The sequence below is a fragment of the Eptatretus burgeri genome, chromosome 1 (assembly GCF_056783735.1).
Source record: "Eptatretus burgeri isolate ZD-2024b chromosome 1, Ebu_testis_v1, whole genome shotgun sequence".
NCBI lineage: Eukaryota > Metazoa > Chordata > Myxini > Myxiniformes > Myxinidae > Eptatretus > Eptatretus burgeri.
This window is the reverse complement of record NC_140961.1, coordinates 65,708,874-65,723,061: the sequence shown is the minus strand read 5'-3', so window position 1 is coordinate 65,723,061 and position 14,188 is coordinate 65,708,874. Positions and strand designations below refer to the sequence as shown.

General features: G+C 44.4%; 1 protein-coding gene across 8 annotated transcripts in view; it reads right to left on the bottom strand.

Moving 5' to 3' along the window:
* The window catches only part of CFAP184 (cilia and flagella associated protein 184), a 202,794-nt gene that overhangs the window by 24,939 nt on the left and 163,667 nt on the right, over nt 1-14,188 (bottom strand). For all 8 annotated transcript variants that reach the window (XM_085886496.1, XM_085886506.1, XM_085886449.1 and 5 more), the window contains one exon: nt 5,994-6,144. In XM_085886496.1, coding sequence (XP_085742622.1) covers nt 5,994-6,144 — 151 coding nt within the window. The remainder of the gene's footprint in view (nt 1-5,993; nt 6,145-14,188) is intronic.

Genomic DNA, 14,188 nt, shown 5'->3' with positions numbered 1-14,188 from the left:
ACTATTTGGTCATGTTGATCATATATTGTGGAGGAAGTGTCAGATGATGCTGGCAATTTATGCCACAACATGCAATCCATGAAAACAAAAACATAACATTGCAATGCTTCTATTTTGCCACAAGGTAGAAAAGGTTTCCCAAAGATGATAAAAATTGGCCATTGTTTTCAGTTGCCAAAAAGATGAAAGTATTAAGCAGACGAGTAAAGCACAAACTTCTGCTATCCATGCACCAAGTCATTCAAATCGCAATGGTGCAAGCATTAATGTTGCCAGATTTTGCATTCATAGGAGTTTCACACACTCAGAGTTTTATTGTCAGAAGTTTTATTTCACATTTAAAGGAGTTTTATTGTCAGGTCAAGCAAGATTAGATCTGTGAATTGCTACAGGTACCATGTAAACCTGTACTAACCTGTTTCATGTTCGGGTTGTCGGCGACTCAAGCATCTCCCCCACCAGGTTTTCTGGAGTGTAGGGTCTATGGATATGGACACCAAGCAGGATTAAAAACAAAACCTGTCAAAGGGCAGAGGAGCTCCTTGTGAGCCAATGGCCATCCATATCTAGTGCCCAACTGTGTCTGAGGACTTCCTCCTGCAGTTGGGTTACTTTTTATTCGGAGGTTAGTGGCAGGATTTTCACTCTGGCCACCGTAAAACCCTTCATTCCACAAAACATACCAAAAGCAAAAATAACTCTGAAAACCCACTTCGTGGGAGTACCTCCTGTGTAGTTTCCATTCGCAGGGCAGCTCACTGGATGATGGGATTGGGGCAAAGCCTTCAGGACCCCCAATCTTTGATGAGAGGAGGGAAACCACAGGGTAACCTTCCAGGGTCAGATTGCGGAGAGGTGGTGCTGAGGTGTCATCCACCAGATGGCGGTCTCCTTGGGTTAACTTGAGGCAGTCCCTTCAGGTGAGTGCCTGCAATGTCCTATCCCAAAGAGAGGATGATCACCTGTCTCTGTTATCATCTGAGCTCAAGCGTTTGGACATCGGTATTGCAGCACTCTCTGAGGTTCAGAGACCGGATTGCGGTGAGATCATGGTGGGTGGTTACACCTACTATTTGTTTGGTCACTGATGGTTACCAAGCCCAAGAAGTTGATGTCGCTGATTCCAATAAGCTGACTCCAATGATAATTGAGGTAACAGCGGTCAATACGCGTATTATGAGACTAAGGATTCGTCACTCCTTGGGTGTCATTTGCATAATCTCTGTATATGCCCCAATTGAGTCAAGTGATCTCACCGTGAAGGATGCATTCAATGCCACACTCGAGTCTGTGGTTGTTCAGTGCCCCAGGCGAGATACTCTTCTCGTCTTGGGGAATTTCAATGCATCAACTGGAGCTGATAGGGATGGTTATGAGACATGTGTTGGTCCCCATGGGTCTGGATCTGTAAACCAGAATATCACTAAGTTCCTTGACTTTGCAAGAAGTCATGACTGAGGGTGACTGGTTCATTGTTTTAGGACCCACAAGCTCATCACTGGACTTGGTATTCTAATGCTGGTGGTGTGTCAAAGGAGATTGACCACGTGCTTACTGCTGGTCACTCGAGGATGATCCAGAACTGCAGGGTTGACCAGAGTGCTCAGTTCCTCAATACCTACCACAAGCTTGTTGTAGCAACTCTGAAGTTGCAGCTTAAATCCAGGAGAATGGTAGCACCCCAGCCTAAGCTGGATGATGGCAAGCTCAAGGATGAGAGGGTAGCTGAGGAGTTTGCGAACAGGCTGGGTGGGGATTTGGGGGGGGGGGTGTTGGGTGCTTTTGGGAATCCTGAAGAGTTGTGGAGTGCCTTCAAGACCACGATCCTTGATGTTCCGGGTGGATGTCTTGGAACTCACCGGAGGGCGAAGAAGAATTTTGTCTCTCAAGGGACACTGGATACCATTGAACAGTCGCAGGTTCAGGCTTAATGGCAGAGCAGAGTTATTCAGGGATTTGAGGCTTAAACTGTACATGCGCTGAGGGTGGACAAGGAGGCATGTATGTAAGGAATCTGTGAGGGAATAGAGCATCACCTGTCATCAAGTGATTCTCGTTCTGTTTACAGGGGAATTCATGCATTGCATTCCTCCAAGCCCATCCCACAGGGTACTGCAGCTTTCAGCAGAGGGTGGTGGGCTCTTGACAGAGGAGTCCAAAGTGAAGGCCCGCTGGGCCGGTTACTTTGAGCGGCTGTGCCAGGCTGATCCACCAGATGTTGAATTCGATGTCAGGGGTGTTACTGTCCCTATTGCTAGCCCTCCAATCAACTGTGATCTACCTTCGTTTGTGAAAACAGGCTGCGGTGAACCGGCTGAAATGGGGTAAAGCTCCTGGGATCTGTGGCATCCCTGCTGAACTTCTCAAGGCTGCCGGAAATGCTGTGCTTATGTCGTTGCATGCAGTTCTGTGCTCTGCCTGGAACACAGGCATCATCCCAACTGACTGGATGAGGGGCCTTGTTGTCCTTCTCTAAAAAGGAAAGGGTGTCACCATGACTGCAACAACTGCAGACGGGTGATGCTGCTTTCAGTGCCAGGCAAGGTTTTTGCTCAGATAATTAATTCTTGAAAGGGTTCGCCCCCATCTGCTCGAGCACAAGTTCCCAGAGCAGTCATGCTTTCCACCAAAGAGGTGAATGATTGACCGTATCCTTGCTCTTCGGGTTCTCATCAAACGCAGATGATAGTTTTGGCAGGGGCTGCTTGCAGCCTATCTTGATCTCTGCAAAACATTCAATTTAGTGAATTGGGAAGCCCTCTGGAGGATTCTTGGTCTTTGTGGGGTGCCAACAAAACGAATCAATATGATGTCTGAACTCTACTCTGGAACTGAGAGTGCTGTGAGATGAGGTGGTACCATCTCCGATTTATTTCCAGTGTTACTGGAGTTTGTCAGGGGTGTGTCCTGGCCCCCATCCTTTTCAGCATTTGTTTGGATTGTATTCTGGGGAGGATATTGGAGAGATCAAGCTGCGGTACATCGTTTGGGAATGTGAAGATCTCTGACCTTGATTTCGCAGATGATGCAGTCATCTTTGCGGAGAATCTTGATATCCTTTTGGGGCCCCTCGAGGTGCTGAATGAGAAGTCGGAGCTGCTGGAATTATGGGATTCCTGGCTCAAAACTAAGATTCAACTTTCAATGACATCTTGAATGCTACAATCCTGTCTGTACCTGTTTATGGTGAGGATGTTGAGGTCATGGAGAGATTCACTTGCCTTGGCAGTGATATTTAAGTGTCTGCTGGCTGTGAGTCAGAGGTCAATAGACATCTGGGTTGGGCCTGGGTAGTCATGGATTCACTGGATCATGGGGTGTGGTGCTGCCGGTACCTGTGCGGGAGGACGACAGTCCGAGTCTTTAGGTCCTTGGTGCTTCTATTCTTGCTCTATGGATGTAAAACTTGGGCTCTGACCAGAGATCTGAGACGGAGACTTAATTCCTTTGGTACCAGGTCACTTCGGAGAATCCTTGGCTGTCGCTGGTCGGATTTTGTTTCCATCGAGCGGTTCACCACAACCTGTGTTTCCACAAGCGAAGGTGGACCACAGTTGATTGGAGGGTCAGCAACATGGAGTGTAACACCCTTGACATCCAACTCAACAGCTGGTGGATCAGCCTGGTACAACCACTCAAAGTAACTGGCCCAGCGGGCCTTCACTTCAGACTCCTGTCAAGAGCCTACCTCTCTCTGCTCTAACTGCAGTGCTCCGAGGGATGGGCTTGCATGAACGCAATGCGCGAATTCCCCTGTAAGCGGGACGAGAATCACCTGTCCACAGGTGATGCTCTACCCCCTCACAGATTCCTCGCACATAGGCCTCCTTGTCCACCCTTGGTGCACGTATTGTTTTACGCCTCAGCTCCCTGAACAGCTCAGCTCTGCCATTCAGCCTGGCCCTGCGACTAAGGACAGTGGTCTTGAAGGCACTCCACAACTCTTCAGGACCCCCCAAAGCACCCAGATCCCCCAAATGTCCACTCAGCCGGTTCGCAAACTCCTCAGCTACCCTCTCATCCTTGAGCTTGCCAACATCCAGCCTAGGCTGGGATGGTACCATTCTCCCGGATTGAAGGTGCAGCTTTGGAGTTGCTACAACAAGCCGGTGGTCAGTATTGAGGAACTGAGCACTCCGGTAGACCCTGCAGATCTTTGATCATCCTCCAGCGACCATCAAAGAGGACATGGTCAATCTCCTTTGCCATACCACCAGCGTTGGAATACCAAGTCCAGCGATGAGCTTGTGGGCGCTGAAACCATGAACCAGCCACCCTAAGTCCATGACTTCTTGCAAAGTCAAGGAACTTAGTGCTATTTTGGTTCATAGTTCCTGACCCATGGAGACCAACACATGTCTCATAACCATCCCTATCAGTTCCAGTCGATGCATTCAAATCCCCCAAGACTAGAAGTGTATCTCGTCTGGGGCACTGATCAACCACAGACTCGAGAGTGGCATAGAATGCATCCTTCACGGTGAGATCACTTGCTTCAGTCGGAGCATAAACAGACACCAGGGAAATGACACCTAAGGAGTGATGAATCCTTAGTCTCATAATACGCTCGTTGACCGGTGTTACCTTAATTATCATTGGGGTCAGCTTATTGGAAACAGCTACAGCAACTCACTGAGTATGGTAACCATCAGAGCAACCAGACCAATAGTAGGTGTAACCACCCACCATTATCTCGCCGCAATCTGGTCTCCGAACCTCAGAGAGTGCTGCAATACCGATGTCCAAACGCTTGAGCTCAGATGATAACAGAGACAGGTGATCATCCTCTCTTAGGGATAGGACATTCCAGGCACCCACCCAAAGGGATTGCCTCAGGTTAACCCAAGGAGACCGCCGTCTGGTGGATGACACCTCAGCACCACTCCAACACACTCTCCCACAATCTGACCCGGGAATGTTACCCCGTGGTTTCCCTCCTTTCATCAAAGATCGGGGGTCCTGAAGGCTTTGCCCCAATCCCGTCATCTGGTGAGCTGCACTGCGAAGGGAAGCTGCACAGGAGGTCCTCCCACGGAGGTTGTTTTCAGATTTTTTTGTGTTTTGCGGAATGAAGGGTTTTACGCTGGCCGGAATGCAAATCTTGCCACCAACCTCCTAATAAAAAGTAACCCAACTGCAGGAGGACGTCCGCAGACACAGTTGGGCACTAGATATGGATGGCCGTTGGCTCACAAGGAACTCCTCCGCCCTTTGAAAGGTTTTGTTTTTAATCCTGCTGGGTGTCCACAGCCAAACACCCTCCTCACCAAAAAACTGGTGGGGGAGACGGTTTAGTCGCCGACAACCTGACCATGGAACAGGTTAGTGCAGGTTTACATGGTACCTGTAGCAGGTCACAGATCTAACCTGACCTGACACATATATTCATTTACATAATTTTAATGCAGTCAGAGTGTGTTAATGCCTGGAGTCGAAGTACATCAAAATAATGAATTGTGTTATGTTGCATTGCTCATTCACCAAATGCATTTTCTTTTCCACAAATTGTTCAACATTAAACGAGGCCTGGGGACTTCATCGCTTACACTGAAATTTGGAGTGTGGTGTAGGTTCTATAATGTTGTTCAGGTCATACCGACATTTATATATATGGTGGAGTAAACCCTGTGGTGGTGAATCCTCCACCACAATGGAGCGCATCTCCTCTTTCGGCCGATATGAAATGGATCTTACCTTAAATCTGAAAGTTATAAAATTATATAAAACAGCAACCTCAGCTGAGAAGAAGCAATTTCAAGTGAAAAAGCATCAGTTGTGTTATTTATTTTGGGTGAAGACCTCATCACATGATGTGGTAAAGTTAACAGAATGCTCAACGTAGTTCATAGGCAGTCAATATGATCATTGCTCCTCCAAGAGACAACAAATAAGAGTTGGAAGTGCAATGCATCATTAAATGTGTTACTGCACCAGTCGCATCATAATGTCATTGCAAAGCAATTGCTTTTATGCTGACCAAATGATAATTTTACCTAAGGTATTGTGGTAGCATCGCTCCTTCTCCTCATCTGTGCACTCGTCTGAAAACCGGCTTTCACACTTTTTGCGCTGAAAGTATTCAGCAAGCAGAAGTTGCAGTTTGTTGTTTTGCTGCTGCAGTCTTTGATACTCATCTTGTAATTTCTGTCAAATTTAAAGGGAAAACAATATGACAACAATGATATCATCACTGAAGCAAAGTGGAACTGCATTTTACCAATCTTTCCATATACCTGCCACATGCATTATAATGTGTAAATTAAAGATACTTTCAACTTAGAGAAAATATATATTTTACAGGAAAAACACAAAATGGTAAATTAGAAATTTTTTGTCATCGGCTTGGTGCAATGTTTGTATGATGGTGTGTCCTGTTTTCTACAAACCTTATACATATGTTCTGCAACATACATTGCTTGTTTCAACTCTTGAGAGCAGGTCTACACAATCATTGTTAAATGGCATTTCAGAGCAAAAACATTGCAATGAGCTTGTGACAAAATCCTCAACAGTAACTCTTTCATGTTTATCTCTTTTGTGTTCTTTGCAGATTAAAATTACAATTTTTTTTTTTTTGCAAATGAGATTATTGCAAAGATCAGTGTCAGGTAGTACAGAAACTACGCGATGAAAAAGTTTAAACAAACAGCACCAATCTCACTGAACTGATGAATGCTTCAACGACACCAACAACTGTCATATGGACACAAAAACAAAGCATACATGTGGAGGGTAAAAAACGATTTACCATTTTCAGAGCAATGCAATGAAGCAGAATATTTGATTTATATGTGGTGTTTTATATCTCGGTATGGAGAGGTAGAGTGTGGGAAACGAACATAATTTTACCTGTGGTGATGAAGAACTGATGAAGAAGTAAATGAACAACAAAAAGAAGAAATTGGTGATTTTTCTGCAATATCGTCTTACTTTGTTTCTGCATAGTCATTTTTGCAACAGTTTGAATGTTTAGGTTGAACAATCATCCTTTCTAACTCCTGTGTTCAGCCACAGTCTTACTGGTGAACCTTTGTACGACAAGGTACCACCTACCTATAATTGTGAGGTACACTGATGTCTTTGAGGTGTTCAGCATGTGCAAGTGTGGAGAACTTTCACAAAACGAGAGAGAAGAGAGGAGAGAGGAGAGAGGAAAGAGAGACTTTTCTTCTCCTTTATTGCAAGGAAGTTCATATAGGCATCAAAAATAAACAACCAGGAAAGGAAGGGGTAACAAAGAAGTAATATTTAAATTTATAAATTGATTGTCAGAGTACCACCAACCATGCTACATAAAGATTGCTTCGCACACCGCCGGTTTTTAATTAAAACAGGATCTTGAATTTCAAACTCAAAAAGAACACGCGATGTAACCAATGCTTAAAAAATAGTTAAAATGTCATCAGCTAAAACGTCAGTGTTCTGCAGTTCTCGTTTCCTGGATAGATAGATGGCTAGTTTTGCCTCAGAACACAAAAAGTTTGCTAAAAGACATTCATTTCTACATTGATACAAGACATTGAAACCAAATATAAAAACACAATGTGTAAAAGTCGAACCGAGCCCCCGGATCACACGCGACATGATTCCAAAAAGTGAGGCCAACCCTGAACATTCAATGAAAATGTGAAAAATGGTCTCTGGGGTGTTGCAAAAGGGGCACAATTCCGAGTTTTCAGGACATACACGGTGGGATAGGATGTTACAAGGCACGATGTTGTGTGCTAGCCGCCATTGTAAATTGCCTGAGCGCTTGACAATCGGTTCTTTATACATCACCTTTCCATTTAATTGTTGTGGAAATGTTAGCTTGAAGCAGCGATCGCCAATGAGCTTGTGGCTCTGCAGGTTTGCCAGGAAAAAGGGTGAGAACACATAGATTGTACACTGAGGATTTCTCCATCTGGTGAAAAAACCTAAAACTTTGAAATAAAATAAAAAGATTTGGGAAAGGACATTGGGATAAATTGAGGGCATCTTCTATGCCTGGGTCCCATTTTAACCCTGTCTGCTTAAAAGTCCGTAAAATCACAGAGAAAATTCTGCCAATAACTGTGATGGACCTCACACTGGTGGCCACGGCAATATCAGCAGCTGGCTTCCATCTATGTACAAGGGGGTTCCTGAGGTGTTTAACTCCGGTAACGCCGACATCAATAAACTTTTGCATGAAAGATCTGTCACTACAGACCCCATCGAAAAAAGAATTTTAAAATATTGGTTCATTTGAAAACATCTGAAGGGAGTAAGCACTGGTATCACAGTGAAAAGAAAGCCTGCCATGCTTCCAGCATGCTTCGGTAAAACAGAGGGATCGATGTCATATCCACGCACTTCGTATCAAGAAGAAAAAGCTCGTCACCATAGCCTAGTTTCCCAGCTCGCTTCAGCAAGCAATGGGCAAAGGCTTTCCATGAGACGTCGGAGTATAGAAGCCTTCGTACTGAAAGGAGGCGGAAAGCCATCACTTTGCTCGTCACATCTATTAGCCCCTGTTCACCTTCTGCAGTCGGCAGACTTAGTATTCCTGGCCGGAGCCAGTGCTTCCCCCCCCCCTCCCCCAGAAAAAATCTACAAAAAAGTTTGAAGTTTTTTAAGGATAAAAACTGGGGCCTGCAGTGCCTTGAAAACATGCCATAGCATTGATGCCGCAAGATTATTAATGACCAGAGTATGACCCCGGTAGGAAAGCTGCCTCAATAATCCCTCCATTTTATCAACCGCTGCTCAGTTTTGGTAATCAGCGATTCCCAGTTTTTTGAAATAAAATCTTGAGTTCCATGAAAGACACCGAGTTAGTGTATTCCTTCATTGGTCCATTCAAGCTGCCCTGGTAGGGTTGGAGGGGGAGCTTCATTCCGTGGACCTAAGTAAAAAGCTTTGCTCTTTTCCAAATTAACTTTAGTCGAGCTGGCCAAGCTAAATTCCTTGACAGACTCAACCAAAGCACGAACATCGTCGTCATGGGAGTGCACAATTGCGCAGAGATCATCCTCATAAGCAATGGTCTTTACGGGATTTTCTAACGGCAGAGGATAAAACCCTTGTAGCCGTGTACGTAAACGATGTAGTAAAGGTTCAATTGATAGGGAGTATAGAAGGCCAGACAGGGGACACCCTTGACGAATACCCCTGGTAACAGGGAAAGGCTGACTTAAGATGTTATTCACTTTGAGCAAGCTAAAAATATAATTATACAATAGTTTCATATAACAAATAAAATTTTCCTTAAAACCAAACCCTCGTAAAACAGCAAAGATATAAGAATGATCAATCGTGTCGAAAGCTTTTTCTTGGTCTAAAAACAATAGACCAACATTTCTATGTTCAGCAATACAAATATCGATCATGTCACGTACAAGAAAAATGCTATCATGTATTGTCCTTTTAGGGATGCAATAACATTGATCGGGGTGTACAATCTCCCCAATCAGAGGTTTGAGGCGGTTGGCAAGAACTTTTGAGAAAATCTTGTAGTCCGTGCAGAGGAGCGAAATGGGACGCCAATTTTTAAGTTGCTGGAGGTCTCCTTTCTAAAGGCCCGGTCACACCTTGACGTTTTAGCCAACGTATGCCGATTTTTGATTTTTTTTTCTAAAACGCTGGCACACGTTGAATACGTTATGGGTAAGTTTTGATAACATTGAGAGCACGCTGAAAAACACTGCCATACGTCGTTGTACGTTGGCTTTAAACGTTGTACTTCTCGGTTGTCCTCAAATTTTTTCATGCTTGAAATTTCACGACGTATGCCGGCGTATGACTCACACGTTCCGCTACGCTGGCCACAAGTTGTATGCACGGTCTGCGATCATTGACAGACGTCAACACATGCTACTTGTAAGTTAATCATAAGTTGAGACACGCTGAGGTAATGTTTAGCATACCCAAAACTTATTTCTAACCTATGATTAACGTGTTGTTGGCACGTTACGCGATCGTTGCCACACATCGACAGACGTTACTTTTAAGTTACTCATAGGCTGAAAGACGTCGGTATAATGGATCGTCCTTGCGTCAGCGTCCACGGCCAGGACACTTATTTGCAGCATTCTTCAAACTTTTCTTCGGCATGACGAGGATGTTCACACTTCGATGTCTAGCTTGGCTATGATTCCAATTGTCCATCGGTAGCGTCTATTTAAAATAGTCGAGTTTGAGCGTTTTAACACGTTCAGAAGAAACGCTTCAAATTTCAAAACCTCAGCGTCAAAAAACAAAGGCGAGTGACAGCAATTTAAATCGTTCATTGTAAACAATGAAAATAGCTGAGTGGTACCGTTTAAAAGTCGTTGAGTGTAAAAAAAATCCAATTGTTGAGCACAAGCGTCTACTTTCAATAGTGGGGTTTGAGCGATTTAGCACGTTCAATAGAACGATTAAAATTTCTGAGCGCCAGCGTCAAAAAACAAAGGCGAGTGACAGCAATTTAAATCGTTCATTGTAAACAATGAAACTAGCTGAGTGGTAACGTTTAAAAGTCGTTGAGTGTAAAAAAAATCCAATTGTTGAGCGCAAGCGTCTACTTTCAATAGTGGAGATGCAGCCATTTAAATCGTTGAGTGGCAGCCTATGAACCTACCCGTGGACACGCGGACGCAAGGACGATCCATCATAACCCACACCCTCCCCCTCACACTCACCTACTACTGCCAACATGAACAAACTACTACTAATACTAATACTAATACTAATACTGATACTGATACTGATACTGTTACTGCTAACATGGACATCGACTCAAAAAGGATTCGAAAACACTGTTGGGTTCCCCTTTTATGAGCAGCATTTTTATATACCGATTCCCAAAACCGCTGGGAACACGTCTTTATATGGCAGTTGTAACCTAGAAACACGTTCATTTTTTTTTTTTTGTCGACCGGAAGACGTCATTGGAATACGTCTACATACGTCGATGTGTGTTGGGACTACGTAAAGAATTGGTTAAAAGCACGTCAAACATAAGTTAGAAATAAGTTTCGCGTAAAAAAAGACATTACCGTGACGTGTTTCGACTTATGAGTAGCTTATAAGTAGCCTTTGTGGACGTGTGTAAGTGTTCAAATATCGTGTGTAAAACTTATCCCCATCGCATGCGGAACGTGTGTCATACACCGAGTTCGTCGTAAAATTTTGAACATGTTTAAAATTTCTTGACGTACTCTACTTACTACGACATATGATAGCGTACTTTAGCGTTCTACTCACGTATACCAAACTTACTCATACCGTATTTGACGTGCCCGAACGTTTTAGACACATTTTTCTCATGTCGGCATACGCTGGCAAGATCGCCAAGGTGTGACCGCGATGATGTCACTTCCATTTCTACGGCAGTTATGATTCGAATCGTTGTGCGTCAGCCTTTTAATAGGCTACGTCACGACATCGTCGGCGATGCGTGCAACGCGCTATGCCGAAGTTAGACTATTGTTGGGCATAGGTTGTGTAGGCCGACAACAGGCTCAGCATTCGTTGGTATAAGTTATCTATAACACAACGAAACGTTCTGTGTCCATTACTAATATGTTATGCATACGACCATCTCGTTATGAATAAGTCCGAATCTTAAAAAAAAAAACATCAAAAGTTCAACGTCAGCCAGCGTTTTACATACATTTTAATACATTGCCATTGCTGGCTAAAACGTCAAGGTGTGACCGGGCCTTTAGGTATGAGAGCAAGTATAGCCCTGCGACAGCTGAGTGGTAGCAAGCCTGATTGTAGGCTATCAGTTAAGAGGTCAAGCAACTTGGGTCCCAACAAAGCCCAGAAGGCTTTGTAGAACTCTGCAGGGATTCCATCAAGTCCAGAAGCTTTACCTGTGGGCAAAGTTTGCAAAGCTGTAAAAAGTTCGTCAACAGTCACAGTCAAGTTGTTGACATGCAGATTCGGACAAAGTGGGCAAGGAAGTGGTTAAGGAACGAATCATGTCTTCTTTCATGTTTCTGGCACAATACAAGTCAGAGAAGTATTGTTTTGTCAAGCTTCTGATGTCTTTTGGATCGTGTGTTGTTCGGCCTCCTGGTGCCTGCAGCGAAGTTATTTGCTGGTTTCTCTTTTTTTGCGCTTCCAAAGCAAAGAAAAATTTGGAAGGAGTATCAATAGAGCTGTAGTTCTCCATTCGCAGCCTAATTAGAGCCCCTCTGGCTTGTTTTGCACAGAGTTGAGCAAGGAGGGCTTTCTTCGTTGCTATTAGAGAAACAGTCCTTTCAGCACTGGGAGTTGGAAGGCTTGATTGGAGAGACAATATTTCTTTGGCAATTAGAGATTGCAGTGCAGATTCATTCTTTGTACAAAAGGAACTATATTGCTGACGAAAGGTTCTAATATGGGTCTTCGCATTGTCCCACCATTGTGTGAGGCAGGAGTAGGAAGGCTTCCGTAGTAGTAGAACTCCCCAAAAGGTTCGAAAGGTGACAGAAAACGCGTCATCTTGCAGAAGACTCACATTGAAGGTCCAATGGGTCGTGCCACGATTTCGAGCCGGGGAAAGTATATGAAGAACAACCATGTGGTGGTCCGAAAAGCCACTTAGAGTGGTGTCAACTTGGTCGGACATTTAAAGAGTCATTATTAATGTAAAATCTGTCTATCCTTGCAAGAGATAGCCGGCCATTTGCAAATCGGCACCACGTGTATTGCCGTGCAGATGGGTTCTGGAGTCTCCATACATCCAAAAGGGAGAATTTAGACGATGCTCTCTTTAAGGGTGTTGTACTTGATGGGTGGGGCTCTTCTCCATTACGGTCAAGGGTGGGATACAATGTGCAGTTAAAGTCCCCACACAGACAAACAAGACCATCAAAAACAAGGTGTGCGAGGAACATTTCTAACTGTGTGAAAAATTCTATTCTTTCCATTCTCATACAAGGTGAGTATACATTTATTGAAGTGTGTTTATAACCGTTATAAAGGAAATTAACTGAAGTGCCCTTTAATAATCCCCACAAAAGTGACATTTTCAGGACAGAGAGAAGGATTGAAGAAAAAGCCACTCCAGCACTAGGACAGGTCAAGCTACTAAAGAATCATTGTCCTTTCATGATGCGAGTCCATTCGCTCGAGCACGAGGAGCTACATCTTGTTTCTTGCAAAAGAACAACATCAAAATGTTTTTGCTCAACAAGCGACTTTACCTGAGCTTTACGCAGAGGTGAACGTCCCCCATTTATATTTAAAGTTACAATAGAGAAGGTCATCGTGTCGGTAGGGAAGGTTTGTCAGGTAAAGGAAAGTTGGGTTGTGCTTGTAGCTCCTTCCGAGCTTTCAATACACACTTTCTAAGGCGGAAAACTTGTGACTTAGTCACACCAAGTTGTTCAGCCTGAAGGAGGAGACGTTTTGAGGAGTTTATAAAGCCAGACAGGTTTGGGAAGAAGGTTATAATTTTAACGGGAAGAAATGTCTTGAAGAAACTTTAGGATTTCCATGGGCGATACATCATCATTATCACCCTCCAGTTCCTTGGCTATTGTTGGGTCATTCCAGATCTCGCTACCAGCACTAGAGGCAAACGACGAGGCCCCATCTGAGTCATAATCCGAGTGGCCTTTATTTTTCTCCTCACACACCGAAGCTGATGCTCTTACAACGGGAAAATCGTCTTCTACTAAAAGTGTAGCTGTTTGCACAGCGGGAGTTTTAAAAACCGTAACAGGGATTACCGTTTATATATCGGAGGCTTCGCACTCTCCCTCTGAGGCTGCCACCTCTTCTGCCTCCATTACCTCAGACACTTCGTCGTCAGCAGGGCGCGGGACGAGAGCAGGTTTATGGTTTTCAATTTTAGTTTCAGTGACCGGAGTGGTGACCACAACATCTCGGGGCATTGCGCTCGGTCCTTGTTCATGAGAGGGATGAACGGAAGCGTCTTCCTCCGTTTCAGCGAACACACTGAACCTATTCTGCAGCAGAAGACCAGCTGCGGGAGCTTCTGTCTCTAAAAAAAAAAGAAACCATGATGTTCATTCGACAGTGCTATCTTTTTCGAACAGCTCGCCTGAGTGTCCTCACTTCCGCTTCCTCTTTTATAACTCCTCTTGGAGGACATGGTAATAAAACCCACGTCATCAGCGGGAGAATTATTGATTTCCGCGCTCGAAAATGAAGGTTTATCTGCCGTCCCCGACGCGTCATTATTATTACGAATATCGGCATCTGGTTCCGTCCGTCTAGATGTGCCACG